This window comes from Triturus cristatus, chromosome 9 (assembly GCF_964204655.1).
Source record: "Triturus cristatus chromosome 9, aTriCri1.1, whole genome shotgun sequence".
NCBI lineage: Eukaryota > Metazoa > Chordata > Amphibia > Caudata > Salamandridae > Triturus > Triturus cristatus.
The window spans coordinates 22,422,504-22,436,764 of record NC_140592.1 but is presented as its reverse complement, the minus strand read 5'-3'; the positions used below and the strand labels follow the sequence as shown (position 1 = coordinate 22,436,764).

Genomic DNA, 14,261 nt, shown 5'->3' with positions numbered 1-14,261 from the left:
GGCTACTTCTTACTAATCCGGTAAATTAGGGCATTAGCTGTTTTTTTGATTGTCATTTCCTCTTTGGAGAAAAAGGATGATGGGAAGTGTAGTTCTTTAAAAGGCTGCTAAAATAAACAGTAAGAGAAGAGACTGCATAATACTGGCGCCCTTGTCTTTAGTGCCATCAGCACTCTCCTTCACAGCTGGCCAGTGGAATCTACAATTAAGCACAAAGTGCACATATTTAAGAATTTGGGAATATAACAGCTCGGCCTGACTATTTTGTAACCTTAGGTTGCATTTCAATCTGAACATTGAATCCAGTTTTAAACAGTTTAGACGTTTGTACAATAAAAAAATTGATCACAACAAAGTTTGGTCGTTTGTGTGCACATCTGTTGAAAAGTGAAATTTCAGCACATGAGAAAATCATTATGGCTTGGTTACGTCACTTACGTGCTTGGAAATGTTGCAGCTTCTGGAGTCCACGTTAAACCTACAGGTGGAAAGAAAAAGAGAGACCGTGACTCCTCCTGGCCCAATTATTTTGGTTTTTTTCTTTACGCAGTTGAGTGTGTGTTTTTTTATAATACCAAGATCCCAGTATATATTTTTTTTTTTACTTTTTGATGCCCAGAGCATGATTCTTGCAGGGACTATATGGAGTACATAGGTAGTGAGTGAGCTTCTTTGAGTTTTTCAAAAAAAGGTTTGTCATCACATTTTAATAAAAATAAACATTTTATACAGTTTTCTGCCCACCTCTACACTGGACATGTAGGAGTTTCTGGTAAAAATCCTTTTTTTAAAACACCATTTTAGCAATACACCAGCAAGTGTTGAATGATTTTATGAAAAGTCTTCTAAGACTGAGTTTTACACTGAAGGGTATTCAGAGTGGAGGCGGGTGAAATTACAGGAAATAGGACTTGTGGAGTGGGCACTGCTCATTATTGCGACAAATGGTAGTCAATTAGTCAATGAGTCTTGTGATGTTAAAAGTCTTGAGTAGTTCTTTATTTTCAAAAAAGAGGTTGCCAGCCAACGCGTTTCGTTCATGAAATGAACTTCTTCAGGGCATGAGTTCGCGTTCCTGGTTGAGGAAAGCAGTATTTAGGGGTAGTAGTCTGAGCTTTAGGGGCCACCTGGTAAGGGCCGGTGTGTGCTATATCTGGGAGTAGGGCTGCATATCGAGCTGTCCGCTTCTGTGATAAGGGGGGTGAAATTACAGGACTTCCAAAAACTTCAGAGAAAAAAATCTCAGATTTCAGAAAAAAATAGCATAAGCATGAAGCTTTATTAAAATAGTTGTGTGACAAGAAACCCTCAAACGGTTTTGAGACAAACAGTTGTATTTTGACGTTTTGTTGATATATTTTCAGCAGAATCAGTGAAAAATCCATCGGATGGGAAATATTAACTCATTTTTTGGGGTGGGATTTTTTATACGGGGCGGAAACATGTCGATAGCCAGCTCTGAATACAAAATATCATCTGCTATTGCATGAGGTGTAGTTGCACACCCTGGTTCAGAGCAGGATGTCTGGTGACGTGTTTTGTATTATTTGCAGCACTGAGGTCCCCGCACGATGCAGTGATGTCTTGTGTCGGCTCCCTGGGAAGGGAAGGTTCTCAGGGACCCCCACGCATCCTCAGGGGTCTCGGGGAGATCCACCCTGCACCCCAGATGTACCACACACCACAAAACAACAAAAGCTCATCCGACCTCAAGCAGATTTTTGCTATCTTCCGCCAGCAGTAAAGCGGCAAAAGGTATCAAACTGCAGGAGGTGGAACTCATTTGAATGAAACACGCCCCTATGCAAATGAGATATGCTTGGGAGAACAGAAACCCAAAGGATGTTCTGCTAAAGTAATTTCACCACTAGCAGAACACAGGGCTGAGCACCGCTTGCATGTTCTGTAATGGCCAGTAGCTACAGCTGGGCGGCAACTGGTACGACTGCCTAGAGATAGGGCAACACCTTCTCTGTAATGTGCTCCCTGCTGTGCAACATGTGATGCTATGTTAAAAACATTTATAAAGCGCACATACACCAACCGGTTTCTTGGTGGTAATACATGATGTCACCTCTGCCCCGGTTAGAGTAATCTCTCTGCCAATTGCTGGGCACATGATAAACACTGATAGCATTAACAGGAGCTCAGTTAGAGACTGACACACTCCTATAGACTCCTATATCAGTCATATACTGACCTACTGACGCATGACCATGCTGACGCACTGCTAACCTCATGCAGTGACACACTGATAGCCTCAAATACCGACGCACTGATTGACAGATGTGCTATGATTCACATGTATGTTACACGTTTACACTTCTAGTTTGATCCTCGTGATCTGCTGCATATACTCAGGCACAGATATTGTGATAAAGTTACATGACATACTGATGTACTGTGCTTCCGATGCACTAACGTACAGATGTGCTCATGCGCTGACACGCTAATACGGTGTCCACTGCTAAAGACGTACCAAGGCGCTGATATACACTGATACACCGGAGCACTGATGTACTGATGCACTGACTGATCGGCACCGTTGTACTGATAATCTGATGTACTGGCGGACTGACACGCAGACACACACACACACACTGGTAAGTACTTACACTGATAATCCGATCCACCGGTGTACTGACGTACTGAGACTCACTCACTGGTATAATGACACACAGCTACACTGATACCAGTGTAATATTACACTGATGCACTAATAGAATGATCTACTGAAGCACTGACCCTCTCTGAGAGGGATATCTGATCCACCGGTGCACTGACGTACTGAGACTCACTCACTGGTAGAAGCCATGCAGCTACACTGATGCCAGTGTCATATTACACTGATACACTAATAGAATGATCTACTGAAGCACTGACCCTCTCTGAGAGGGATATCTGATCCACCGGTGTACTGACGTACTGAGACTCACTCACTGGTAGAAGCCATGCAGCTACACTGATACCAGTGTAATATTACACTGATACACTAATAGAATGATCTACTGAAGCACTGACCCTCTCTGAGAGGGATATCTGATCCACCGGTGTACTGACGTACTGAGACTCACTCACTGGTAGAAGCCATGCAGCTACACTGATACCAGTGTAATATTACACTGATACACTAATAGAATGATCTACTGAAGCACTGACCCTCTCTGAGAGGGATATCTGATCCACCGGTGTACTGACGTACTGAGACTCACTCACTGGTAGAAGCCATGCAGCTACACTGATACCAGTGTAATATTACACTGATACACTAATAGAATGATCTACTGAAGCACTGACCCTCTCTGAGAGGGATATCTGATCCACCGGTGCACTGACGTACTGAGACTCACTCACTGGTATAAGCCATGCAGCTACACTGATACCAGTGTAATATTACACTGATACACTAATAGAATGATCTACTGAAGCACTGACCCTCTCTGAGAGGGATAATCTGAGGCACCCCAGTACTAATGTACTGAGACTTATACACTGATTGACGTGCAGCGGCACTAACACCAGTGCAACGACACACTGATGCATTCATATAATGATTTACAGAAACACTGACATCCTTATAGACTGATATCCTGATGTACTGATATATGGTTTCACAGAGGTACTGCTACGCCTTTGTGCCAATATACGAAACACTAGTACTGGTACTCAGGTAACTTAATATACGCAATAAGTGTCATACTGATGTATGAAACACTGATTTGTGTAATATACAAATGCAGATGTGCAAAGTTAATATCCTGTTACCCGCTAATCAGGACCTCCGCGGAGATCTCAGGGCAAAGAGTCTGCCGGAAGCGTTTGGGGTTTTACACTCGATGGGACCGTTACAAACTTTGACTGCGAGAATGTGCTTCAAAAAGTGACTCAGAACCAGTGGTGAAACTGTGCCCGAGTTGTTGCACCTCACAACTGTACGTGACAATGACTGCCAAGATGAAACCTCTCACTCAGAGAGTATTATTGTAGTCAGGGGCGGCTTCTACAAGAGGGCTCTGGGTTTTCGCCCCTCACAAATACCTAAACGTTTACCTCAAAAAATATTACATAGATTGATTTATTTAGAGATATGCTTTTATCTCCAAACAATTTGATGTATTTAAGTTTGGGCTGTCTGTCCTCGGCTGCCTCCCTGCCTCACTCTGAAGTAGGAGACAGAAGCCAGGCAATCACAACACAAGCCTTACCTTTCTGAAGCCGTAAATTGCCATTGTGGTCTAGGTGGTATCCACTGTAGGCCAGTGACACTGTCAGCATCACAGTTTTGGGCGTCTGAGTCTGCCTCCCGCGAGGCCAGGCATCTATCATTCACGGGCATGGATCCCACCCTTTCCCATTCGTCACACTTACGACTGGATGCAAGCATGTGTGATGCGGCGCCTTCTCCTCGGTAATGGTAAGTGTTATTGTGCTGATCTTGTGTTATGTATATTGTGCTGAGACCCCTGGTCACACTAACCTCCCCCACTGTGACCCCCAGCCCTGGCTGCAGGTCGCTGGCCCCCTTAGAAGTGCAGCTGCTGTATTTGTTACCTTGCGAAATGGATCCAAATATCCGAGTCAAGCTCAAAGGGAGAAATATCTGTTCACAGTAAAGACAGTTACATGCTGTTTGGCATTAAAATTGGCCCTGTCTTCATGTCGTAGACATTGATACCAAAAACATGGATTGATAAATGAACAATGAATGTTAAAAACGTTAAGGTAATGCATGTCAGAAATGTAGTTTCACTTTTATTTTCGTTTTACTTAATCTTGCATTCCCCTAGTGTTAGCTTTTTCATCATGCTGTTGTTTCGTTTTTTGTGCATCTTATTGCTCTTGTATATTGTATACTTTGAGTCGTGCCAGGTGTTTATAAGAGGCTTTGATTGAGAACTCTGGCACTGAGGCTGAAGGCAAAGCAAAGAGCTCGTCAGTGTGTCGGCCTCTCTGCAGAGCACACAGAACAATGGTCAGTGTAAATGTGTGTGAAGGAGGAACACAGATGGTTCAATATTTACAAGACAAAAGTAAAAGGAGATAGTGTGCTTGAATGTGAGTTTTGTCTACGTTTGGTGGTGGTGAAGTGAGGGAGACGCAAGGAAGTGTATTTGGGGGAGAGTGAAAGGCGGGCGCTGATGAGGAAAGAGATAAGGTTGAAGATGTGCAGATGGACGAGATGTGAAGAGAAACAGAGCGTAGATATCTGACATAAAGCGCACATAGCCGACGGCCAATACTCCTTCCACAGGCCTCAATAATATTTAATTCACAGTCTCACAATTTCAGAATTGAAACATTTCAAATGTTAATTATCTATAACAAATCATTGTTGTCACTCATTTATCTTAAATAGCTAACAACCATTGACAAAGTCAATAGTACTGGCAGGTTTTAGGTGTATGTCAGTTGTTGTGTTATTTATCTGGATGCAATAACAATTCAGGGAGAAACCGAAACACCGGTCAGGTGCCACACCATGGGAATCACAGAAATGTATTTGACATGTTCCGTTTGAGGGAGCCCACACTTTTCTCATCCCACTTAAAGACCTGTCTGCACATATTTCTATATGACTGCTGGCAGCCAGCAGCTGCGGGTGCTTCCCGAAGCCTGGTTAGAGCATTTTCTTCCAAAGTTGATGCCGCATGCAGTGCAAGGCTCTGGCCAAGCACACACTTTAAAGGGCATGACGTTGTCATGCTGTACAATTTGCACATTGCGGTAACTGTTGAACATATTAATGCAGTAAAATATGGGGCAGTTTTTGATGTGTTTAATATTTCAAGACTATACGTTCCCACTGCTTTATAAAACTTGCTTTTCACTAAATTAATATGCTTTAAAATGCAGCACTTGTTAATCTTTTTTCAATTTTTTCTCGGGAGGAGGACCCCCCGAACCCCACGTTTGTCCATTACAGCTGCTCACATCGCTCGCAACATAAAAGCCATACCCAGCCTTTACGCCCACCACTTTCAAATGTCATTAGCCACCACCGATTGTGCTGCAGGTGTTAAAGCTGGAGCCAGTGGGTGAGACTGAGCTCCACGGTGTGAGATACTTGCCCAATGAGGAGGACTGCGCACCCAAGGAGTGAGACATACACCCGCAGAGAGACTGTCCACCAGTGCGTTCGACTCACACCAAATGAGGGAGGCTGATAAAGCTCACACCCGCTGGTGCTCGAGCCGGTGAAGCTCGCACTCAGATAGCGCAGCTGTACTTGTACCCCCTGTTGTCTCCCCAGCCCTGCAGTCCTCTGCCCTGGGTGCCTTGCCCCTCCCCTGTGTATTTCACCCTGCTCTGTGCTCACTTGCCTGGACCAAGTAACTTCTGCCCCTGTCAGACTTCTCTTCCAGATGCAGCGCTTCGGTGCACAAGATACAGATGGAGTAAGACACGAGGCCTATTGTAACAGCCACTAGTGCACTGCGGCACTGATGCACAGACAAGGCTCTGCAGACTGACGTATTTCACCACTAACATCCTGGTGAACTGATACACCACGCATGTGCTGCTGCACAACAGAGAAGACACATATAACCAGGTGGACAGAAGCTTTGTCGGTGCGGTGTGAAACCTATGAATCTTTACACTGTAGGCTCTTTACGTAGTAAAGGTTTACACAGTAGTGGAGTGGGATCTGGCTGTTTACACTGTGACAAACAGGATGACAAAGGCTCTTTTTGTAGTGGTAAATACAGGGCGACAAAGATTGAAACATTAGTAGAGTGGTATTAGACTGTTGAAAGTGGTAAACAAAGGGTGAGAAAGGCTCTTTAAGTATTGGTAAATTCAGGGTGACAAAGTTTTACACTTTACCTCCTCTATCCCTCCTTTACTCATCCCAAGCCTCATCTTACTACTATGATCCCCTAAATAACACTTTCTAGACTTTTCCCTCTCTGTCCCTCCATTATTCTTTTCAATCCAACTAACAGCCTCACGTGTCCACCGCTCGGATTATATTTGCCTGTACTAATCCACCACCAATCCTTTGGGTTCCAGAGTGGCGAGCTCTTCGCCGAAACGTGCTTCAATGGCTCGTCAGGGGTACTAAGCGCTATATAAGTACAATTACAATTACAATTAGTGGGGTGGTATTAGGCTTTTTACATAGCAGTAAACAAAGGGTGACAAAAGCTCTTTACGTAGTGGTAAATACAGGGTGGCAAATGTTTCCACAGAAGCCCAGTGCTGTACGGCTGTTTACATAGTGGTGAGCAATACTGCTTATGGTCAACCACAGGTCTGAAACTACTTTTGAGATTATGACTTGTCAAATCATAACACCAGGTTTAAAGTTCAGGCACCAGGATTATTTAACTGCAGCAAATGGAGGGCCAAACGTAGACTGGCAGAATCCCATACAGTGCATGGGAAAAGCAAGAGTAAATGTAATATTTTATTTAAAAAAGAATGCCTAGTGGTAGGAAACTGACATTGCAGCAGGTTCGCTTACAAAAGGAGTTACACAAATTATTTTGAGTTTTAAACAGCAAATGACTCCCAAAAATGCAAGCAGGCCTTACACATACAATGCAAGCATTGTAGCCCAACTGTCAGAAATAAACTTAAAATCTTGGTAAAGTGGGGCAGAGAGAAATCCGTTTTGATGTGTTGGTGCTGTGAGTCCAGGTCCCGTAGCTTAGCCTGAGGTGCTGATGGCAGCCTGCTCTCCCGGGATGGGGCTCCTGGCTTTGTACTGGGGGCCCCAAAACAATTACAGGAATTTCTAGCTCCTTGCTACTGTAAACCTATTCCACAGGATAGCACCCACAAACCCACAGCTTAAAAGCACCCAAAACCCACACACTTTCCCAGGATGAAAGAAGAAGCACAAAAGATGGAGCGAAGATAGATAGATAGATAGACAGACAGACAGACAGATAGACAGACAGACAGATAGACAGATAGACAGACAGACAGATAGATAGACATATAGATAGATAGATAGATAGATAGATAGATAGACAGACAGATAGACAGACAGACAGACAGATAGATAGATAGATATATAGATATATAGATAGATAGATAGATAGATAGATAGATAGATAGATAGATAGATAGATAGATAGATAGATAGATAGATAGATAGATAGATAGATAGATAGATAGATAGATAGATAGATAGATAGATGGATGGATGGATGGATGGATGGATGGATGGATGGATGGATGGATGGATGGATGGATGGATGGATGGATAGACAGACAGACAGACAGACAGACAGATAGATAGATAGACATATAGATAGATAGATAGATAGATAGATAGATAGATAGATAGATAGATAGATAGATAGATAGATAGATAGATAGATAGATAGATAGATAGATAGATAGATAGATAGACAGACAGACAGACAGACAGACAGACAGACAGACAGACAGACAGGTAGATAGATAGATAGATAGATAGATAGATAGATAGATAGATAGATAGATAGATAGATAGATAGATAGATAGATAGATAGATAGATAGATAGATAGATAGACAGACAGACAGACAGACAGACAGACAGACAGACAGACAGACAGACAGACAGACAGACAGATAGATCATTTTTATTGCACAATTAATTAAAATCATTGTAATCATGCTTGATTACGTACAAAATAACTGCATCATTTTGAATGTTAAGGATCAAATGTGGCTAAGTGAACTATTTTAAGAATTTAGACATTCACATTGTCAAAGATAAAAACCTGAGATATTAAGACAGTTGATAGAGGGTTAAACGTTTTGATTCTATAGGTTTAGCAGGAGTCAAAGTGGCTTCAGCTGGCGAGTGTCCCACCGAGGCCAGGGATGAGGATGAGTTTGAGGAGAGAAGCCATCTTACTGACACAAGGATGCCCTGGATGATGCTCAGGGCGGGGGTGCTTGGAACGATGCACCGGCCTTGCTTATCGCAGTCGTTTACTGATGCTGCTGCCAAGTCTATCAAAGAGTTAATCCCAGTGTACAAATGGAAGCCAGAATCTCAAGGGCCTCTGATTGGCCAGTTCATTCATTGCTGACTTTTGACCACTGGTCCATCATTGAACAGACGGCTCACATACCTCGGGAGACTCAAGATGTCAGAATCCATCAGCCCCTCTGGAGAAGCACCCTCCCCTTCAGAACTCTAAACATATACACCACCAAACACTCCAAACCTTCACTCTGTGCTCACACCTGCCCACCTCTCCCTCGTCAGGGGTGTCTGTGATCCTTCCCACAAGCCAAAGATGCGCCTAATGCTGATTAAGACTAGATGAAGTCAGGGAGAAGGGGGATGGGAGGTGGTACAAGCTATCTACAGAAGATCCAACAGTGGGGGTCCTAATGCCAACCCTCAAGAACAGCAAACCAATCAGGCTTCGAGGCCAAGCAATGAATGTGCACAGAACTCCCATTGGCTGGGCTGTCCTGCATATTGATCTTGGCCACTCTGAAAACCGGAGAGGGGCTCTTCTGATAGGTTAGGGTTTCTTGTCAATGATGGCATCGGTATGGCATCAGTACGGCATCACTATGGCACATATAGGCTATCTATTGGGGGCATCACATGATTGCACAATAGAACCCTGGCTGTGAATACAAGGCCAGGCACAATGACCAGCCCCACCCATGGCTTGGTTGGTACAGAAGGAACCCAAGGAATGCCCTTTGAGTCGGATTGGGGTATATCCACTCAGACATGTGTCGGTACCTCTTCGAAGGCCGGCGAGGAGGTAGTTGTGTGTAAATTGTAAACAAGAGGTGAGTGTAATATTGGGCATATACTACTGGGCACATGGACACACTGTGTGGCGCAGGGATAGCTCAAGGGTGTGTTGGCACACTGGGAGGCACTGCGACAGCTGGAGTGCACATTTGCAACACTGGTGCCCATGGACAGCTAGTGCATGTGCTAGCATATGGGCAGTTAGAGGCTTTATTGACATACCATGTCATACTTCTGGGCACAGGGACAGCAGGAGGGTGAATGCACATACTGAGACGATACGGGCAGCTGGAAGGTGCAGTGGCATATTCTGGGCCATATGGACAGCTAGTGGCACACTCAATACTGCTTAGCATAGGCTTACTTTGAGCACTCAATCCCTCAGCCAGGTACATGAACAACTGGAAAGTATATGTTGGCATAAAGTAGGGCATGTGAACAGCTGGAGTGTGTGCCGACACATACACAGCTGACGTGTGCACTGATTCTCTGTAGGGCACATTGCTAGCTGGGGGTGTGTTGGCATGTATAAGAGATATTGGGCAACTGGAGAGTGAATTGGCAATTGATAATGCAAGCAGGCATCTGGGCAGTGCCCTAGCATTCTGTAGCATCCAGTAGGGCACACAGACATCTGGGGGACACCAGGCTGTACATGATTGAAGGAAGGCCCCTGCTGGCATGGAAGTGTCTCTCCCCAAGGACAAGGAAACTGTCCCACAGGTCTTAGATCTCTCCAGACCCCAGAGAAGGGGCCCCTCATTGAAGAGAATGAGAGATACAGCCCCCCATGCCCCAGTGTGCCAAGGGTTTCTGTGGAGGGCAGTTGTGGCAGTGACACTCACCCACCCCTGATGACCTGTGCAGTCTGGCGAGCATTGTGCTGTTTTGGTTTTTAGTCTGAAAATATCTAAAGGAAGCTTGTCCATCAGAAATGGAGGCTAAAACTTTCTACCTGCAGCACAGATCATGAACTATCTATTGCCAATTGTCCATTATTGATCCTTAGAGAAAAGTGAGTTCAGTGCCTGAGGAGGAGCGGGAATATGTGTGCATTTCCCATTTTGTGTCACCACATTGGACTTAACATGTACAGAATTATTGTAACATTGCCCAGAAAGCCTAGGGTATTGGATTTGGCAATGATAGGACTGTGGCGTTCAGGTCAAAAATCAAGTCAAAAAGCACCAAGTTGGCACTTTTTGCTGTTTTCATTTTTGATTTGTGACTTTCTGGCCGTCTGGAGAGCTTGTGGCCCCTTTCCCGCTGGTCAGTGATGCCAGGCCCCAGCACTCACAGCTGTTCTATTGCAATCCGCGTCAAACGCTGTAAACAGCGAGTCCTACCTTGTTGGATTTTTGTCCTGTTTGGCGTCAGAACTCATTTTTGAGTTCCCTAATATCCCCTTTCCTTTCTCGTTGTTGGTGGGGGCTGTCCCCGAGGCGCTCCCTGCATCCTTCTGGTCACCTGTACTCGGAGGGTTAGGAGGTAGACGCTCCCCCTTAGCCAGATAGCTGAGCAAAGAAGATGGCAGGGGAATAAAAATAGAAAACAGACTCTCACATTATGAAGAACCATAAAAGGTACACAGCAGGCATTGTGACATTGACAAGCGTACAACACACAACGGCTTATATTCGGATCTTCCCCTGGCAGATAATACAAGGACAGATAATTATCCATTCTTAGCGTCTTCGTTCTTCAACACAATGAACATTACAGAGACTCTTTGGGCAACAAACTCACAGTTGATAGCAAGATGGCCGGACCCGATGAAAGTTCCCCCTTTTGCTCTTAAAAATCAAATAGCAACTTAATTGGACCTGGTTCATCCCACAATTGCGTAGCGTTTTCTCCTCTGGTGTCTTCCTCTGCCTGAGGAAGCCTGCCTGAAGAAGACACCAAACTCCTAATCTCAGCCCATGCAGTAACCTTCCTGGTTTGGTTGGTGGCAGAGGATTGGAAAAGCTTTCGCCGATACTCCATGAGGGCAGGTCTACAGCCACCGTCAGTAACGTCCCAAATGTGCACGGTGGGAATGTCTAAGGTACACTTCTAAGGGCAGTTCAAGGAGCAGTGCTTGGAATGTCAGCGTTTACCCAATCAATAGTCAATCTTCATCCTCTGAACCCCAGACATCAGCTCTAACTCCAGATATGGAATTGTTTATTGGCCCTTGGGCATGAACATCCTGTTTACACACAAATGACCCTCCCCCACTCAGTTCCAAGAAATCCTGACTACGGTTCCAAAGATGATCTCTCCTTTAGCTTCGTTCAGGTAACTAAACTTAATGGGCGGACTTCGCAAGCATAATACTACTTGCAGATCGGAGGTGGCGTCCGCCATTTTGTTTCTTTTACACAACAGTGTCAGACCTCATAGGGTGTCATCTTTGGACCTGTATGTGATAGGAGTTCACGATATTTCCTGGTGTTTGCCATTCTTACTGTCTTATGACTCTAATTGTACATTAAAGATGCATTCCTCTGCAAAGAAGGTATAGGGCCTGGTCAAAGGACTGAGTTCATGGCACATATGGGAAGGCATTTATAGGAAGCGATGAGAAATTGCCAACTTTGTGATTTCTCCAGACCCTGAAGTTATACTGCTAGGTAATACTACAAGTATGTCAGCAGGGAATGTCAATCAGCTTTCAATTCATTCACACACAAAATGCATTATTGAGAAAAATGGCAGCGATCGACCCGCACCCTCTTCCCCCATCATCCTCCTTCTCAACCCAGTGCGGGCGTGTGATTGTTCGTGGTTTGGAGTTCATTTTATATGGAAGAGTCTGCTGCCAGTAAGAGAGGGAAAAAGGACCTTTATTAGGAAAATGAAGTTCTTTGACTTAAGTTCTTTCCGTTTATTTCCACTCGAGAATAATTGTGTTTTTTCTAAGTACCATTTCACACTGCTGATTAAGATACTTTAGTGATTAATTCTATTTTCTGTCTTCTTGCTAATTTCTTTTCTTGGTTCTATCATTTCTCTCTCTTTCTTTTTATTTAAAGTTATAGATGATCCCGAGCCACCAAGGCTGGGCTGGGAAATCATTGTTTTCATTGTATTACATCACCAGAATCAAGTGGAGTGAGGGGCACTACAACTCCCAGAATGCATTTGCTTTTAAATGAAAACCCAGCACTGGGCCATTGCCCCCGTAGAGATACGGAGTGATCGAGTTACCTTGTTTTGTTCCTTTGCTCTGGTTAAACCTCTTGGACACCTCCCAATCAGTTTTCAGAAGCAGCCAGAGCATCGAGACTGCACTCCTCGTTGCAACAGACGACATCCGCAACCTCCTTGGTCAAGGCAAAACTGCAGCCCTCATCCTCCTGGACCTTTCTGCCACTTTTGACACCATCTCCCACCACACCCTCTACGCAAGACTCCATTACGGCGGCATCCGTGGCAAAGGCTCAGAGTAGATCCTCTCCTTCATCACCGGCCGAACCCAGAGAGTCAGGCTCCCACCGTTCTCCTCAGAACCTACAGAGATCAGCTGCGGAGTCCCTCAGTGCTCCTCATGGAGCCCCACCCTCTTCAACATCTACTTGGCCCTACTGGCAGCCATTGTCAGAAACCACAGACTACACAAAGTCTCCTATGCAGATGACACCCAGCTGATTCTCTCCCTCACCGACAAAGCTTCAGCCGCATAGAACAACTTCCACAATGGGATGAAGGCAGTCACCACCTGGATGAAGGACAGCTGCCTCAAACTCAACTCCGACAAAACCGAAGTCCTCATCCTGGGCTCCACCCCTTCCGCCTGGGACAATTCCTGGTGGCCCGCAGCACCCGGAGCTCCCCCACAACCACCGACCACGCATGTAACCTCGGCATCATCCTTGACTCCTCGCTCTCAATGAACCGCCGAATCAACGCTGTCTCATCTTCCTGCTTCCACATGCTCCGCCTGCTTTGAAAGATTTTTAAGTGGATCCCCACCGAGTTCAGAAGAAGGTTCACCCAGGCGCTCATCAGCAGCAAACTCGACTGCGACAAAGCACTCTACACTGGCACCACCCAGATGGTCCAAAAGAAATTGCAAAGAATCCAGAACGCCACCGCAAGTCTTATCCCGACATCCCCCTCTGCAGCCACATCGCCGATAACCTGAGAAACCTCCACTGGCTCCCGATCAACAAAAGAATCACCTTCAACCTCCTCACACATGCCTACAAGGCCCTCCACAACATCGGACCTGCATACTTCAACCACTGCCAGCAGACACCTCCCCTCCACCAACCTGGCCCTGGCCACTATCCCACGGATTCGCATGACCATGGCCAGAGGAAGAGCCTTCTCCTGCCTCGCCACAAAGACCAGGAACTCTCTTCCTCTACATCTCAGACAATCACCCTCACTGCCTCAATTCAGGAAGGACCTCAAGATCTGGCTCTTCGACTAAATGGGCTCTTCGACTGAACTTCAGAACCCCAGTGCCTTGAGAGCCTACAGGTGATTAGCTGCACTCTATAAGAACCCTGATTGATTGAAATGTATGATATAATTGTATTATTCGCTATAGA

At 45.2% G+C, this 14,261-nt stretch overlaps 1 protein-coding gene across 2 annotated transcripts in view; it reads right to left on the bottom strand.

Moving 5' to 3' along the window:
• The window catches only part of CPNE9 (copine family member 9), a 1,048,133-nt gene that overhangs the window by 513,559 nt on the left and 520,313 nt on the right, over positions 1-14,261 (bottom strand). The window contains exons 5-6 of one of the 2 annotated variants that reach the window (XM_085624269.1): positions 11,067-11,234; positions 439-478 (exon numbers count right to left, since the gene is read on the bottom strand). In XM_085624269.1, coding sequence (XP_085480395.1) covers positions 439-478; positions 11,067-11,234 — 208 coding nt within the window. The remainder of the gene's footprint in view (positions 1-438; positions 479-11,066; positions 11,235-14,261) is intronic. The other variant, XM_085624270.1, reaches the window with a different exon arrangement.